The 12932-nt window shown below is 42.2% G+C and overlaps 1 protein-coding gene across 1 annotated transcript; it reads right to left on the bottom strand.

Annotated features, from left to right (window-relative positions):
- Positions 1–3660: 3660 nt before the first annotated feature.
- On the bottom strand, positions 3661–12499 carry map1lc3b (microtubule-associated protein 1 light chain 3 beta). The gene is made up of 4 exons (XM_030731239.1): positions 12239–12499; positions 8832–8887; positions 5219–5325; positions 3661–4631 (listed from the first exon to the last, which is right to left on the bottom strand). Exons 1-4 carry the CDS (start codon positions 12276–12278, stop codon positions 4454–4456), a joined length of 381 nt encoding a protein of 126 aa, XP_030587099.1. The 5' UTR covers positions 12279–12499; the 3' UTR covers positions 3661–4453.
- Positions 12500–12932: the final 433 nt, after the last annotated feature.

The raw sequence follows: 12932 nt of genomic DNA, 5'->3' as shown, positions 1-12932 counted from the left end.
GTCAATGACCTTGTTTAGCAGTTCCACAGCAAATACTGTAATAGACAAGAAAACGTAACAGGGAATAGAGAAAACTGAACAGACTGACAAATATGACCCAAAAAAGATATAAAGATAGCTACGCAGCACCGGCAGAGAATAAATTAAAATTTTCTGCACTCCTAGACACTCAAAGTACATAAAAAAATGTATTTAAGGGCTAAAAAAGGGGATTTTGCATTATATGTCCCCTTTAATTCTGGACTATCTGGAAAGCGCCTCTTATGAATCATGGAGCTCTTTGGTTGCGGGATGTTTAAGAGCTGTGTGCCCGGATCTCTCCACCCTGGATGAGTGCTGCACAGACTCTGGTTGCAAATGACATCATTATCATCATCATCATTATCATTTCTCTTTATTTGGGCTTTTATGAAGTGGCATGCAGTGGGGGCCTGTCAGCCATCTTTATGCACTTGTAGGCAACCTGCAGCCTTTCTACCTCTGAGCCAACCAGAGAGCAGAATAGCCCTCTGTGCACAAATACAGACAGGACAATCAGTGTCAACTGAATCATTATCAGACAGCTAAAATATCTGTTATGGTTTACATCAGGATTCTAAGTGCCAATTTTCTCTGTTCATAGTTTTGGTGTAAGCGTGAGTTATTCTTTTGTACTTTGCGTGTACAGTTTTTAGGCATAGGTGTGTTGAGCATGGTTGAATTTTCAGAACGTAACAGGAAGTGTTTGTGTTATTTTTTGGGGGGGAAGTTGGGAGGGGGGTGGGGGCTGCTGAGCAGGACCCAGAGCTGCACAGACACAGGGACTGCTGGTCCTTCAGATGAAACTGTCTCTGTACCCCTGGAGGGCACAGCACAGGGACGTGGGATGTTTATTTAAAATGACAAATCTGTATGTATGTGTTGTTTGAAGTATCAGGAATGTGCGTTTGTATTGTAAAATAAAACATTGTGTATTTTATTCCATTAGTTACGTAGGAGATGGAAATTGCCTTATACTTTCCTGTCGTTGTTTTATATAGATTATACCAAAGAATGTCCTCTCTGGAGGTGGTTTGTAGACACAGTTCCACTTTTGTAGGTTTCATTTACTCCTGAAGCATCTTGGTAACTTGATGCATGCATGTTGCTAAATCTTTGTTTAAATGTGCTTTTAAAATATTTGTGTGTTTTGAATGTTTGAAATTAATTAACCAGTTCTTTCTTGGTAAGATTTTTTTATGGCTTAAAATTAAATATTTTTTGATTCTCCCTTTCATCACCATGCCTGTGTCATTTATTTGTTAAACGGCACTGGGTGTTCCTCAGAAAGGCTGCTGGGTGGAGGCGCTGCACAGTAATTGGCTGAGCAACTGTCAAAGCGCAAGTTGTCAGTCAGTGAGCGTACCCCGACTCTAATGGGGGGAGATCATTTACTGTATGAACGTTGTGCTTCTTTATGAAATCACAGGAATTGCCCCCTGCTGGCCAATAACAAGAATGCAAGTTTAAGGCACTTCCCAAAACTGCTTCTATCATTTATATACAGTCTAAAGCAGTGGTTCCCAAAGTCAGGAGCGCTGCGGCCTACTTAAGAACCAGAAAATCCCATGGGGCCCCCTTCCCCTCCGGTCGCGCCGGTCACTGAAATTTTCCTGTCTAGAAACCGGTCTTTACACTTATCAAAATACAAGAGAAAGTGATGCATTTTCTAGAAAATTTAAATCAGCAAATGTAAACAACTATAAATTGCTAATAATACCCAGTGATATGTAAAGTGCTGATGCTAATATGTGACCCACTTGACACTGGGACAGGTCAGAGTAATGAGTAATATCACAAACTAACCACCGCCTATTACCAGTTTTACTTTTTGTATAAATAAATACATTTATATAAATATTTAACTGTACATACTTTCAAACTGAATTTCTGTTATTACTGTGATGCAGTACACACTTTGGGAACCACTGGTCTAAGGTCTATTTTTTATTTTAATTTATTGGTTACAGGTAAGGACAGCACAGTAGTGGGGTGGTTAGCACCACTGCCTTGCAGTAAGAAGGTCCTAGGTTCAATTCCACCTTACCCTGCCTCTTGCCCTATGATAGCTGGGATAGACTCCAGCCCCCCCCACCCCCAGAACAGGATAAATGGAGGCATTCTTGCTTGTACAAAATCTTTTTTTCAGGTTGTTTGAAGGATTTAACTAACAGCCTATCTCAGCAGTCACAGGGTGAGAGGCAGAGTACACCCTGGACAGGTCTGTCACAGAGACAGACAACCATTCACACTCATGGACAATTTATCTAACCCCACATCTTTGGACTGTGGGAGGAAACCAGACAAAATCCGTGCAAACGTCACACCTGGAACGGCTCGGGCCAAGGTGGAATTGAACCCAGGAACTTGCTGTGAGACAGCCGTGCTAACCACCAAGCTGCCCAAATAATAAACTGAGCTGGTGGGGATTATTATTTGAGATTTGCCATATTTGAAGGTGGACTAGTCGACTATCAAAATGCCTTTATTGTTTTTTTAAACTAATAAGATTTATTAAATTATTTCTAGATGCTCAAGAGCATTTTACTGCCTAAGAGTAAATACCAGGGCTAGATTTTTATGCTCGCTTCCACACCCTGAACTGGCTGATGTGTTTTTGCTGTACATCAGTAACTTTGTAGGGTGTTGCTGCTCTTTACTACGACCATCTGCAACACCCTTCTTTCACAGATCTCTGGTTCGATCTCATTGAGCTTCAGCAAAAAGAACTTAAAGGAAGACTGCTGTTTGGTGCTGAACTTTAAAATGTGGCTTAAAAATTCAAATTAATCTAATGAGCCTTTCATCAAAACTGCTAATACTGATTTACAGTTTACAAACCAATAAAAAAATCCTTAATTTAGGGTTTAATGGTCAGAATAACACAGGAAACCCATATTTTTTTTCTCCTTTTATTGTTTACAAAATACCAACATAAATACACAAAGGAGGCTGCGTGATATTGCTGTGTGTGAATGTGTGTGAAACAGAGGAGCAGGCAGAAAAGGCAGTGCGCGCACACACAAACGCTCCACCCCTCTGTTACAAACACACAGTGGCTTACACTATTTGTACTGCAGACAGCGAAGAGTCAAGACATCGTACAGTCAAATAAAAATCACATTAAATAAAAACAAAAAAAAAAAAAGATAAAATACTGTGATATAAAGCAGCTAAACCTCTATCTGTTAGGAAGATGGTGCAAGAGTGCAGCCCTTTAAAAACCCACCGGGCAGGTGTAAATTCCTAAATTCCCTCATAGTGACAGCGCTTCTTGTATTTCAGTGAAGTGAAACAAAACAGCAGTGACAGCTCTGTGGGGTGGGGGGGTGGGGGGATCAGCCCTGTGGGTTAAAGGGAAAACAGAGCCAGACACAACACTCGTGAACCTGCCCGTGTTTTGCTCTTTCCAATCCTGGTTTTTGCAACAACAACAAAAAAAAAAAAACAAAAAAGGATGAGGACATGGCAACCCCCCTCCCCTCGTCTGCATTTTTTTTTTTTAACAGCAACACCATCATCCTCCATTCATTCATGCAATCACACCACGCTCCTCATAGTGTGTCCAAAATCCACTTGGTTACACTCACATCGGAACCCCTTTCATATTCATATTCAACATCATCTGTACACCAAGGCATCTTTTTTTTTTTTTTCCTTCTTTTTTTTAGTGGACTACAATCATCTGTTTCAAGAGCAAAGCAGCTTCCTAACATCAGACAGTGAGGATGCTTTTGACTACAATGCAAGGAGGCATTAAAAACAGCAAAGAAGGACCATATATGTAATCTGATGAGACGTGCCGCTTAAGGAGCTCCTCTATTCATTTTCAAATCTCTGTGGCTAAAGAAATCCCCAAGCTTTATCTTCTAACTGCAACAGAGGGCTGGCATTGTTCACTGTCTAATGTATATATAGAGAGACAGTTAAGTGGTGAGCCCCGGCACCTTTTATGTAACATCACTACCTGAAATGTATATATACATTAACATAAACAGACATGTAACCACAACACTGGAAACAAAAATGCCATCAACATGTACTTGACAGTGGACACAATGTATCCAGAGAGGACAACAACAAAGAGGAAAGACTCTTATTGGCCTGAGTCATCATTACACTTGGTTGGGGGGGGGTGTGTGTGTGTGTGGGGGGGGATTTTTCTACCTAAACTCTGCTGTTCTGGTCAACCCTTGCGGCATTATGCTACTGGCTGAGAGTGGCGGTACACAGACACACAACCTGAACCGGTGTGAGCTGGCAAACGATCAGATGCTGTGTTTAGATTTAGCAGTTTGTGTCTGTGTTTTAGCTCTTACAGTTAATACTTAAAAGGGTGTGGCAGGAAACATGAAAAAGTGGGGAGACTAAAAACTACAACTGTCCAGTCGCCAGGCCCAGCGGAAGAAGAAAAGAAGGGATGAAGAAAGGTCGTTCACTGGGCGGTCGCGGCGCCGCCGAAGGTCTCCTGGGACGCGTACACCATGTAGAGGAAGCCGTCTTGGTCGCGCTCTCGCTCGTACACCTCAGAGATGGCCGCTGACACAGACACCATACTGTGACCGTTAACCAGCAGGAAGAAAGCCTGGTTGGAGTTTAGCTGGAGTCGCCTCCTGGTGGGGAATGAAAGACATGACAAGAGTGAGGAAAGGGGAAGAAAAAAGGAGATGAGATTGAAGGAAAACAACTAAAGTATCAAGAGTGTGTAAAACAGAAAAAGAAAAGTTAGAGGAGAGAGCTTATGAAAGGAAAAGAGAGAGGGGAAAGGTGTGGAAAGAAAAGGAAATCTAGAGAATTGAAAAAGGGAGAGGTGGATCAAGCAAAGGAAAGGAGGAGCAGAGTGAATAGAAAAGAAAAATAAGGAGGATGAAAGGGAAAAAGAAAAAGAAGTAAGGAAAACTTATGGGAACACTGAATATATATATGAGGAAAGAAATGAAAGGGGGGGAGAGAAGAGATGAAATCCCCAGAACATGAGAGCAAAATAAATGTAAGAAACAGGAAAGGAAAAGAGGAGAATGGAATAAATGACAGGAAAATGTGTGCGTAGAAAAAAGAAAAAGGAAGGAAAATGAAAATGAAAGGAGAGTGAAAGGAAGGGGAAAGGAAAGCCAAAGAAAGAGAGAAGAGCCAGTGAGATCATACCATGAAAAGAAATGAAAAGAAAAAAGGTGAAAGGAAAGGAAAGATTCAGGTCTACCTGATGATTTTGATAAGTTCACTCATGTTGACGTGGTCTGGCACCAGGAACTTGGTCTTGTCCAGGATGGGGAGCTGCTTTTCTCCTTTATATCTCTCAATAATCACCTACAGGAGACAAAAACATGATCAATAATCAATTTCTCCTCTTTTTCTTCTTTTATCTGCTCGATTTTCATGAATGGAAATTTTCCTGTGCCCTTTATGTGTGTGAAAGTGCATTGAAACCAGTGTCAATAGTGAGATATAATAAGGAAGCTTTAGCTGCACGTATCAGATGGAGAGGTTAAAAAAGCCCTCTGCCTCACAGTCGTGTCCTTGTGAATCTGAAATTCACATCTACTGGATCAAGACTGATTTGCTTTAGCCTGGAAAGGAAATTCCATCGTTTCACTAAGACGTGTAATTAAGATGGGTTTCAGACCCGCAGGATTAACACTGAGTGCACTGCACTTCAGACAGAATCGCTATCAGACTCTGTATTAAAGGCTGGGCAAACCCAATTTAACTCACACTGATGTGCTGGATAAACCAAGGCTGTCAGCCTCCACTTAATGCTCTGCAGCCACCGGTGACTTTAACGACAAATCGAAGCCTGCCTTACAAAAAAAACCCCAAAACATCCCATCGCTGTCAGTCAGGCCGCACTCTCAACCTCTGATCCTTCTGATCACATGCTTCGTCCTAACTGTTTTAACTGAGGGAACGCAAAACAAGTCAGTCCAGTGCTGGAGAAACCAAAGCACCAGGCACAGAGGTGGTTAACATCTGGGTTGGGGGTGGGCTGTCCCAGCTGTCACAGGGCGAGAGGCAGGGTACACCCTTTACAGGTCACCAGCCTGTTGCAGGGCTAACAGAGAGACAGACAGACAACCATTCACACTCACATCCACACCTATGGGCAATTTAGAATCACCAATTAACCTAACCCCAGTAACTGCATGTCTTTGGACTGTGGGAGGAAACCCACGCAAGCACGGGGAGAGCATGCAAACTCCACACAGAGAGGGAACGGCCAATGTGGATTCAAATCAAGACCTTCTAGCTGTGAGGCAACAGTGAATGGTAAATGGACTAGTTCTTATATAGCGCTTTTCTACTCAGTCAGAGCACTCAAAGCGCTTATACAACATGTTTTTTACATTTACCCATGCACACCCATTCATACAAGCACTTCCATGTTAACTAAGCTAAGTGCTTTTTTAATTATATAACATCCACACACATTCACACTCCGACGGAACGGTCGGAGAGCAACTTGGGGTTAAGTATCTTGCCCAAGGATACATTGGCATGTAGCCTGGAGTAGCCAGGAATTGAACCGCTGACCTTCTGATCAGTAGGTGACCTGCTCTACCTACTGAGCTACAGCCACCACCACATAACCACCACGTTGCCCTGTTCTAGTAGACCCTGAAAATTAAAATTATGGCATTTCATAATTATCGTATGGGCACTGATGAAGCCATTTACACGCATGCACTGCAGCCGTGAAAATGGCTTGTAGCCCCTACCACACAGAGATGCCTGTGAGAATGCAAACACCTGATGCACTATGACCTGGCATCACACGATCTTTAGCCTTAGCACACTCTGTGATCTCCGATAGCACCGACAGCAGACGTGCAAAATTGCTGTGATTCTCTGCAACTGAGTGAATGGCCTGCACACTCTACCCACACAGCATGGCCGACCTAAGGCCAGTTTTACACTTGTGTGTGTGTGTGTGTGTCCATGAGTATGTGAGGATCTGCTTGGGGCAGAGTGGCCTACATTTCAGAGTAATAACAGACTCTGTACGAATGTTTGTGTACCCTCCAATTAGTTGTGACTGTGCAGACGTTACACTACAAGGACACCAACTACACAGGCCTCTTCCAAGGGAGCTAGAAAACAGTTTAATGATGTATTAGAATAACTACCTGTCCATATGCATGTCCAAAACTGAATAGCATTAACAAATGTATTTCAGTAGTGATGGTAATAACCTGTTGACAAAGAAAAACTTCAGACAATGTCCCACAACATCCAGAGGCTGTGTGGAATCAGACTGAGAGTCCAGACCCTGGATCCTAAGGGTCTCTGACACTAAGGCCAGCTGACACAGAGCATCCTCAGCTCTCGCCCGGCATGCTAATGCATTTCATCTGGGCAGAAAAGCAGCAGCCTCAATAAACCTCTTCACTATTTCTGCTGAGTGTGCAACAAGACAATGACAGAGCTGCTTTCACAGGCCAGTGATCTGCTGACTGACGTTTGTGTTTAAATTAAGATAAAAGATTAGAGCAACAGTTTAGATTATTAATCCTTATTTTATGTGTAAGGAAGTAAAAGATGCAAACAGTCTCCTGTGTCAGCTTCACAACTCGCTCTGGCTTTTTTTTGAAAGTTTAGTGTGCGGCTGGCTGCTGTAGTCCTGGAGCTCATTCAGCTGCTTCCCCAGAGAGGATCTCGTCCCACACTCGAAACTTCCTGGATTTCTGGACACAGTAGTCTCATCACTAGAATTTAACCCCTAGTGGGGATTGTCCACTTGGAGGTGGTCTTAAGGATTGCTGACCCACTATTAATCATGTGAGTCATCACAAGTTGTGAAAAAGAAGGGTGTGGGTCATTACCTCACAAAAACTGGTTCCTCCCAAGGGCAAAAACAGCCAAACACAAACTAGTGTATGCTGTGCAATGCAGCGAGGAGTGATCGGAGTGCTTATGTAGGAGAAACCAAACAATCACCCCACAAACACATGACACAACACAGGAGAGCCACCTCAAAGGTGCAGGACAAATGGTCTTTTTTTAAATAAAACACTGTTTTCAGCTTATATGCTGCATTTCCATGCATGTTTACACCCATTTTCCTAGCAAAAGAAATAAAGAAATTAAGGGTGACTCAAGAGTTTTGCACAGTACTGTATCAGCTGAAGTATTCAGAAATTCGCTGACCTCTGTGTATCATGAAAGCAGGACACTAATGAGCCAGAAACTAGTGTGACAGCTATTATCAGTCTATCTTCTGCTCACCCACCCCTTCAGGCTCCGCTGTGGTTGTCTGGGTGGAGTTACATTACAGTGACGCAGCGCATCTGCCTCTGGTCTCAACACGTACTGTGACATGGCAGTTTATAACCCCAGGGAGCACACAGGAAGCACACACACACACACACACACACACACACACACACTGGTGCTTTCAAGACGAGAAGAGCCTTTACATGGAGCAGCAGATGGAAAGCTGTGCTGATATTCTATCTCAGGGTGATAAAACAAGCAGGTGAAACACGAGGTGTGCATTTGTTTATTGGTGGTTGCTAAGAGGCGCTGGCCCCTCACTGATGCAGCTGCACCCATTTTTAATAAGACCCAGAAACGACACCTGCTACGCTACACTGCTAAAACGCATCCCCAACAAAGTCCACACGAAACAGAAAGCCCCTTCTGATGCAGACGAAAGACATTTAAAAATTCACTTTGAACTACAACCAGGAAATATGGGGGGGTAACATTTTTTGCCACAGGAAGTTGCTGTGTGCTGCTGCTGTGCACATCATACTCATCCACAATGACACCAACATGACTTTCAGCTTCAAACTCTTTGAGCATGTACTTCAACTCACAGGTATCTTGTTGGGGTGCTGCTCCCGGATCAGTCTGACATCTTCTACTCGCTGTTCTGTGGGGCAGAAAAACAGGTTAATGGGCATCAACTGGAATCAGCTGATAAAACATAAACGAGGTCAAAGATAAAGACGGTAAAAAGCAGGCAGCAAAGCCTGTCCAATTTGCATACAGTTTGTTTTACACATTCGTCTCTGCCTTTGAGTCTCATATGAGGCGACCGTCATTATTACAGCCTGTGGTTCAACATGTTGGGGGAGGTAATGCACGTCAGAATAAAGCATCTCACAGCTTTAACTGGCTGTCCACCATTTCTTATCTGATCTACTGTGAAACTTCAGGGTCCTATTATTACTATTCAAATGTTTTTAACACATGTAAGTTTTTTGTACTACAAAGATTCACAGTTTAAAATACATCTTATCTCATACTCCGCCTTGGCGTAGCCCCTCAGTTTATCCACTGTCTGAAACAAGCCGTTCATCTTTATTGGCTGCCCCGCACAAACAGGACAGCAGCTGGGTGGGGCCGCTGTGTTCACAGTCAGAGCTGCAAGTCTCAGATGATCATATTAGGGACGCCTGCTCTTACTGACATCATACAAAGCCTAGAGTAGAAAAACAAAATGCCTGAAACGCAGTGGTCGGGGCAGTCTGAGTTTTTGGAAAGCAGGGATTACTTGTGCATACGCTCACCTCAATATTTGAAAGCTTGGTTACATTTAATATGAGCACCACCACCAGTTTAACAGTTTACAGATGTGAAAACATAAGGAAAAAGTATAACAGGTCCACTTTAATAAAAAAAAAAAAAAAAATCATAATAGGATTACAGACACAAAGCTTAATATGAAGAATCATGTGGGAATAAACTGTTATTTAAACTGCTTAATAGGGGAAAGCTCTCTAGTGAAAACATGATGGGATTTTCTAAAATCCACTCATGGTCCAACACCATTGTTCTGCAGTGATTAGCAGATCATTAGGCAAAAATTATGATCCACTTATTTTCTATTCAAAGTTTGCACTGATTACGGGCACTGAAAAAGATAAAAATTACATATTGTGTGTTTCTTGTATTCTAGTCGCTTAAAATCTTGGCTGAAAGTGGACCTAATAATTTGGCTTTCCCTCCACAGTGATAAATCAGTAACACAGTTCCTGATTGGACTGAAATTCTACCATTTAATCAGTCTGTGATTAGCAAATATGTACGCCTCTGCACCGCACCTGTACAGTTCATAGATCCAGCTGCTAACCAAGCCTGTTGGCTTTAGCTGCTAACTTTAAGAGTCCTCTTGACCAAATATGGTTACCAACAGGTGGCGTCATGGTGGTGACATTTCTGTACACAGTCTATGGCCAGCATGCATGACGACAAAAAAAGAAAGAAAAAACATCAGGTGAGCTGACAGAGCAGCAGCACTGCCTGATGGCCAAATTCTCCTTGAAGGACAGATGTCAAATTTTGGACCTTGAATTACAATGAAACTTTTGGTAGAGACAATAGAAAAAAGTTGAATCTTTATGGTATTTTTGTGACCCGCTGCTAAAAGAAGCGGTTGTTTAAAAGGTAAACTGTGTCATTTTTTCAGTGTGTTCACTGTAAGAAATGTCTAACTGAATTAACTGATTAACATGCTGCTGCCAAAGGATAAATGCTTATTTTCATGCTAAAATTGAACTGTGAACACACAGTTCCATTATTACATTATTCCACGACTGCATTTCAGTCTGGAACAAGGAAGTTCTGCATGCGTCAGTCTCTTGTGATCAGACCTGAGAAAAAAAACCAGCTGCTGAGTCATGGGCCTCAACTCAAAGTAAAGAAATCCACAAAAAGCAAACAAACTGGGAAGTAACTGACCTTGAGGCTAAAAGGCTGTGCTTTTTTAAATAAAGTTCTGTTATGTCAGACTGGGATTTAGTCAGTTACCTCAAGCAACACTGGAAAACTCCGCTTTGGTTGATGAGTCATTCTATGACAGACCTGGTAACAATGTAATGAGTCAACTTAAAAATATATAACTATCTCAACACGTGGAGCCAGATTATCGTGTATACATAAGATACATGGAGATTAAATGAAAAGCATCCTGACCACTATCACTCTGTAAACATACCCTTATACACACAAACTGGTTCTGAACTGGCGTAACAGTACAAATATTCACATGATCACCTGAACTAGCAGTGAGCTGCAGTCCAACAAGTCTGTCACAGCATCACGCCAACTTTAACATCCTCATATGTACACATAACACATGTTTGCCAGTGCAGGCTGGCACTCACCAGCTCTGTTTGTGCAAATTTAGACCAACAACATGATGCTAAACTGGAGCTCAGGTCCTTTTAGTGATCCTGAGAAACAGATTTCCAAACATGAAGGCGTGCACACATCTGTGTTTATTAGATGGTCTCTATGATACAGGGTTGAAAAAAAAATGCAGCAAGTTAAAGGTTATTTATCTCATTGTTTGGCACAATTTTATATGTTAAAAGCTGTTCACATCATTTGGTAGGTTGTTCAAATTTCTAGCACCCACATACAGATTAAAAAAAGTGCCATATTTTTTGAGTCTTGGCCATTAAGGCCTTTGAGAAAACAAATTTCTGCTGTATTGAACTCTTCATCAGTTGCATTGTGTTTTCTTAAACGCAGTAAAGCTAATGAACAGGATAAGAGTGTTAAAGAATCTGGTTTATATGACGTTATGGAAACTCAGCAGTGTCTGCAGGCCTTGCATTTGGTGGGCTGGGAAAGCACAACTGAAAGTATAATCTGCATCGAGTTTATGGGCTGCCCACGAAAACCATAAAAAAAAAGAAAGAAAGAAAAAGAAAGACGGAAAGAAACGTAAACTGCACGTTTTGCATCCCCCTTTCACATTTTCTCCTCTTCTGAACTATTTTCTTCTCCTCCACAAACTGTCCCATCCCCCAATCCTGCAGCTCTCTTCTCTTTGCCCTGCATTTCGACACCACTTTGTTTTTCTCACAGTGCTCCAACACAAGTAAACACTTGAGAGAGGCAGAAAGAGAAGAGAGGGGCCTCCACTCACAGCCCCAATACGTTCAACCCATCTAAAGCTGAAGGTACACAAACTGAAACAAGCGTCTTCTTCTAGAAGTTGAAACGAGCACAGGCCCGAGGAGGTGGCTGGCTTTGCTAATCAGCAGTACACAAGCAGCCTGACAAAATGTACGCTGATAATCGGCACAGGGACAACAACTAAACAGCCACCTGACCCGCGCACACCGACGCTGTAATTCACTTTTCTTTTTTCTTTTTTTTTTTTTGCGCAGTTCAGAGAACAATTCGGGTTACAGCTGAAAGCTCACAGTGTTACACAAACGGCACGAAGCGGAGGAGCTGAGCGCTGAAAACAAGCAGCGGTGAGACCTACCGTACGTCCTTCTTTGTTTGAAGGATTTTTCTGAAGGCATGTTGCGTCAAAGTCAGTCAGCTGGCAGTAGGTGAACACGGAGGAGGTAGAGTCTGTTTCAAAGCAGCGATATAAAAACTAAAAACGGCGTATAAAACGATCCGTGGCCGCGGCGCTGGCAGCTTATCGGTGAAATACCGACAGATAGGTACGAGCCTTTAGGTGGTTTGATGTCGTCGCTTCCTTCCTCTGCCTGTGTTTTCGTCGGAACGAGCTGGAGCAAGCAAAACAAACCAGTCACATGACCTATGACGTCAGTGCCGTCCTCCTCTGCCCTCACTTTTTTTTTTTTTTTTTTTTTAAATGGTCAGTAACTGCGCGGATAATGTTTAAAATTGAATGAGCCCCCCCCCCCCCATCTCCCTTTAAAAAAATACTAATTGTTTAATTTATTTTAATGTAAACATGTTAGACTTTGTTTTTGTTTCTTTTCGGGAGCAATGCATATTTACGAAGAGAAAATAATGTTAAAATGGCCACAAATGTAATTTGTAACTTTATAATTAATCAAATTTACCTTTAGCTTCACAAATCATTTTCGCTTTCCTAAAACCTTCCTGTGCCTCTCTCACAGGATTAAAAGGTGGGAGAAGGAAGCTGATGAGCCCAAGGGCCCATTATAAAAGAAATAGAAATCCTCAAATCAAAAGTGCTG

This window comes from Archocentrus centrarchus, chromosome 6, assembly GCF_007364275.1.
Source record: "Archocentrus centrarchus isolate MPI-CPG fArcCen1 chromosome 6, fArcCen1, whole genome shotgun sequence".
In the NCBI taxonomy this organism is placed as follows: Eukaryota; Metazoa; Chordata; class Actinopteri; order Cichliformes; family Cichlidae; genus Archocentrus; species Archocentrus centrarchus.
Note: the sequence above shows the minus strand (reverse complement) of the source record. Positions and strands in the feature narration are given on the sequence as shown.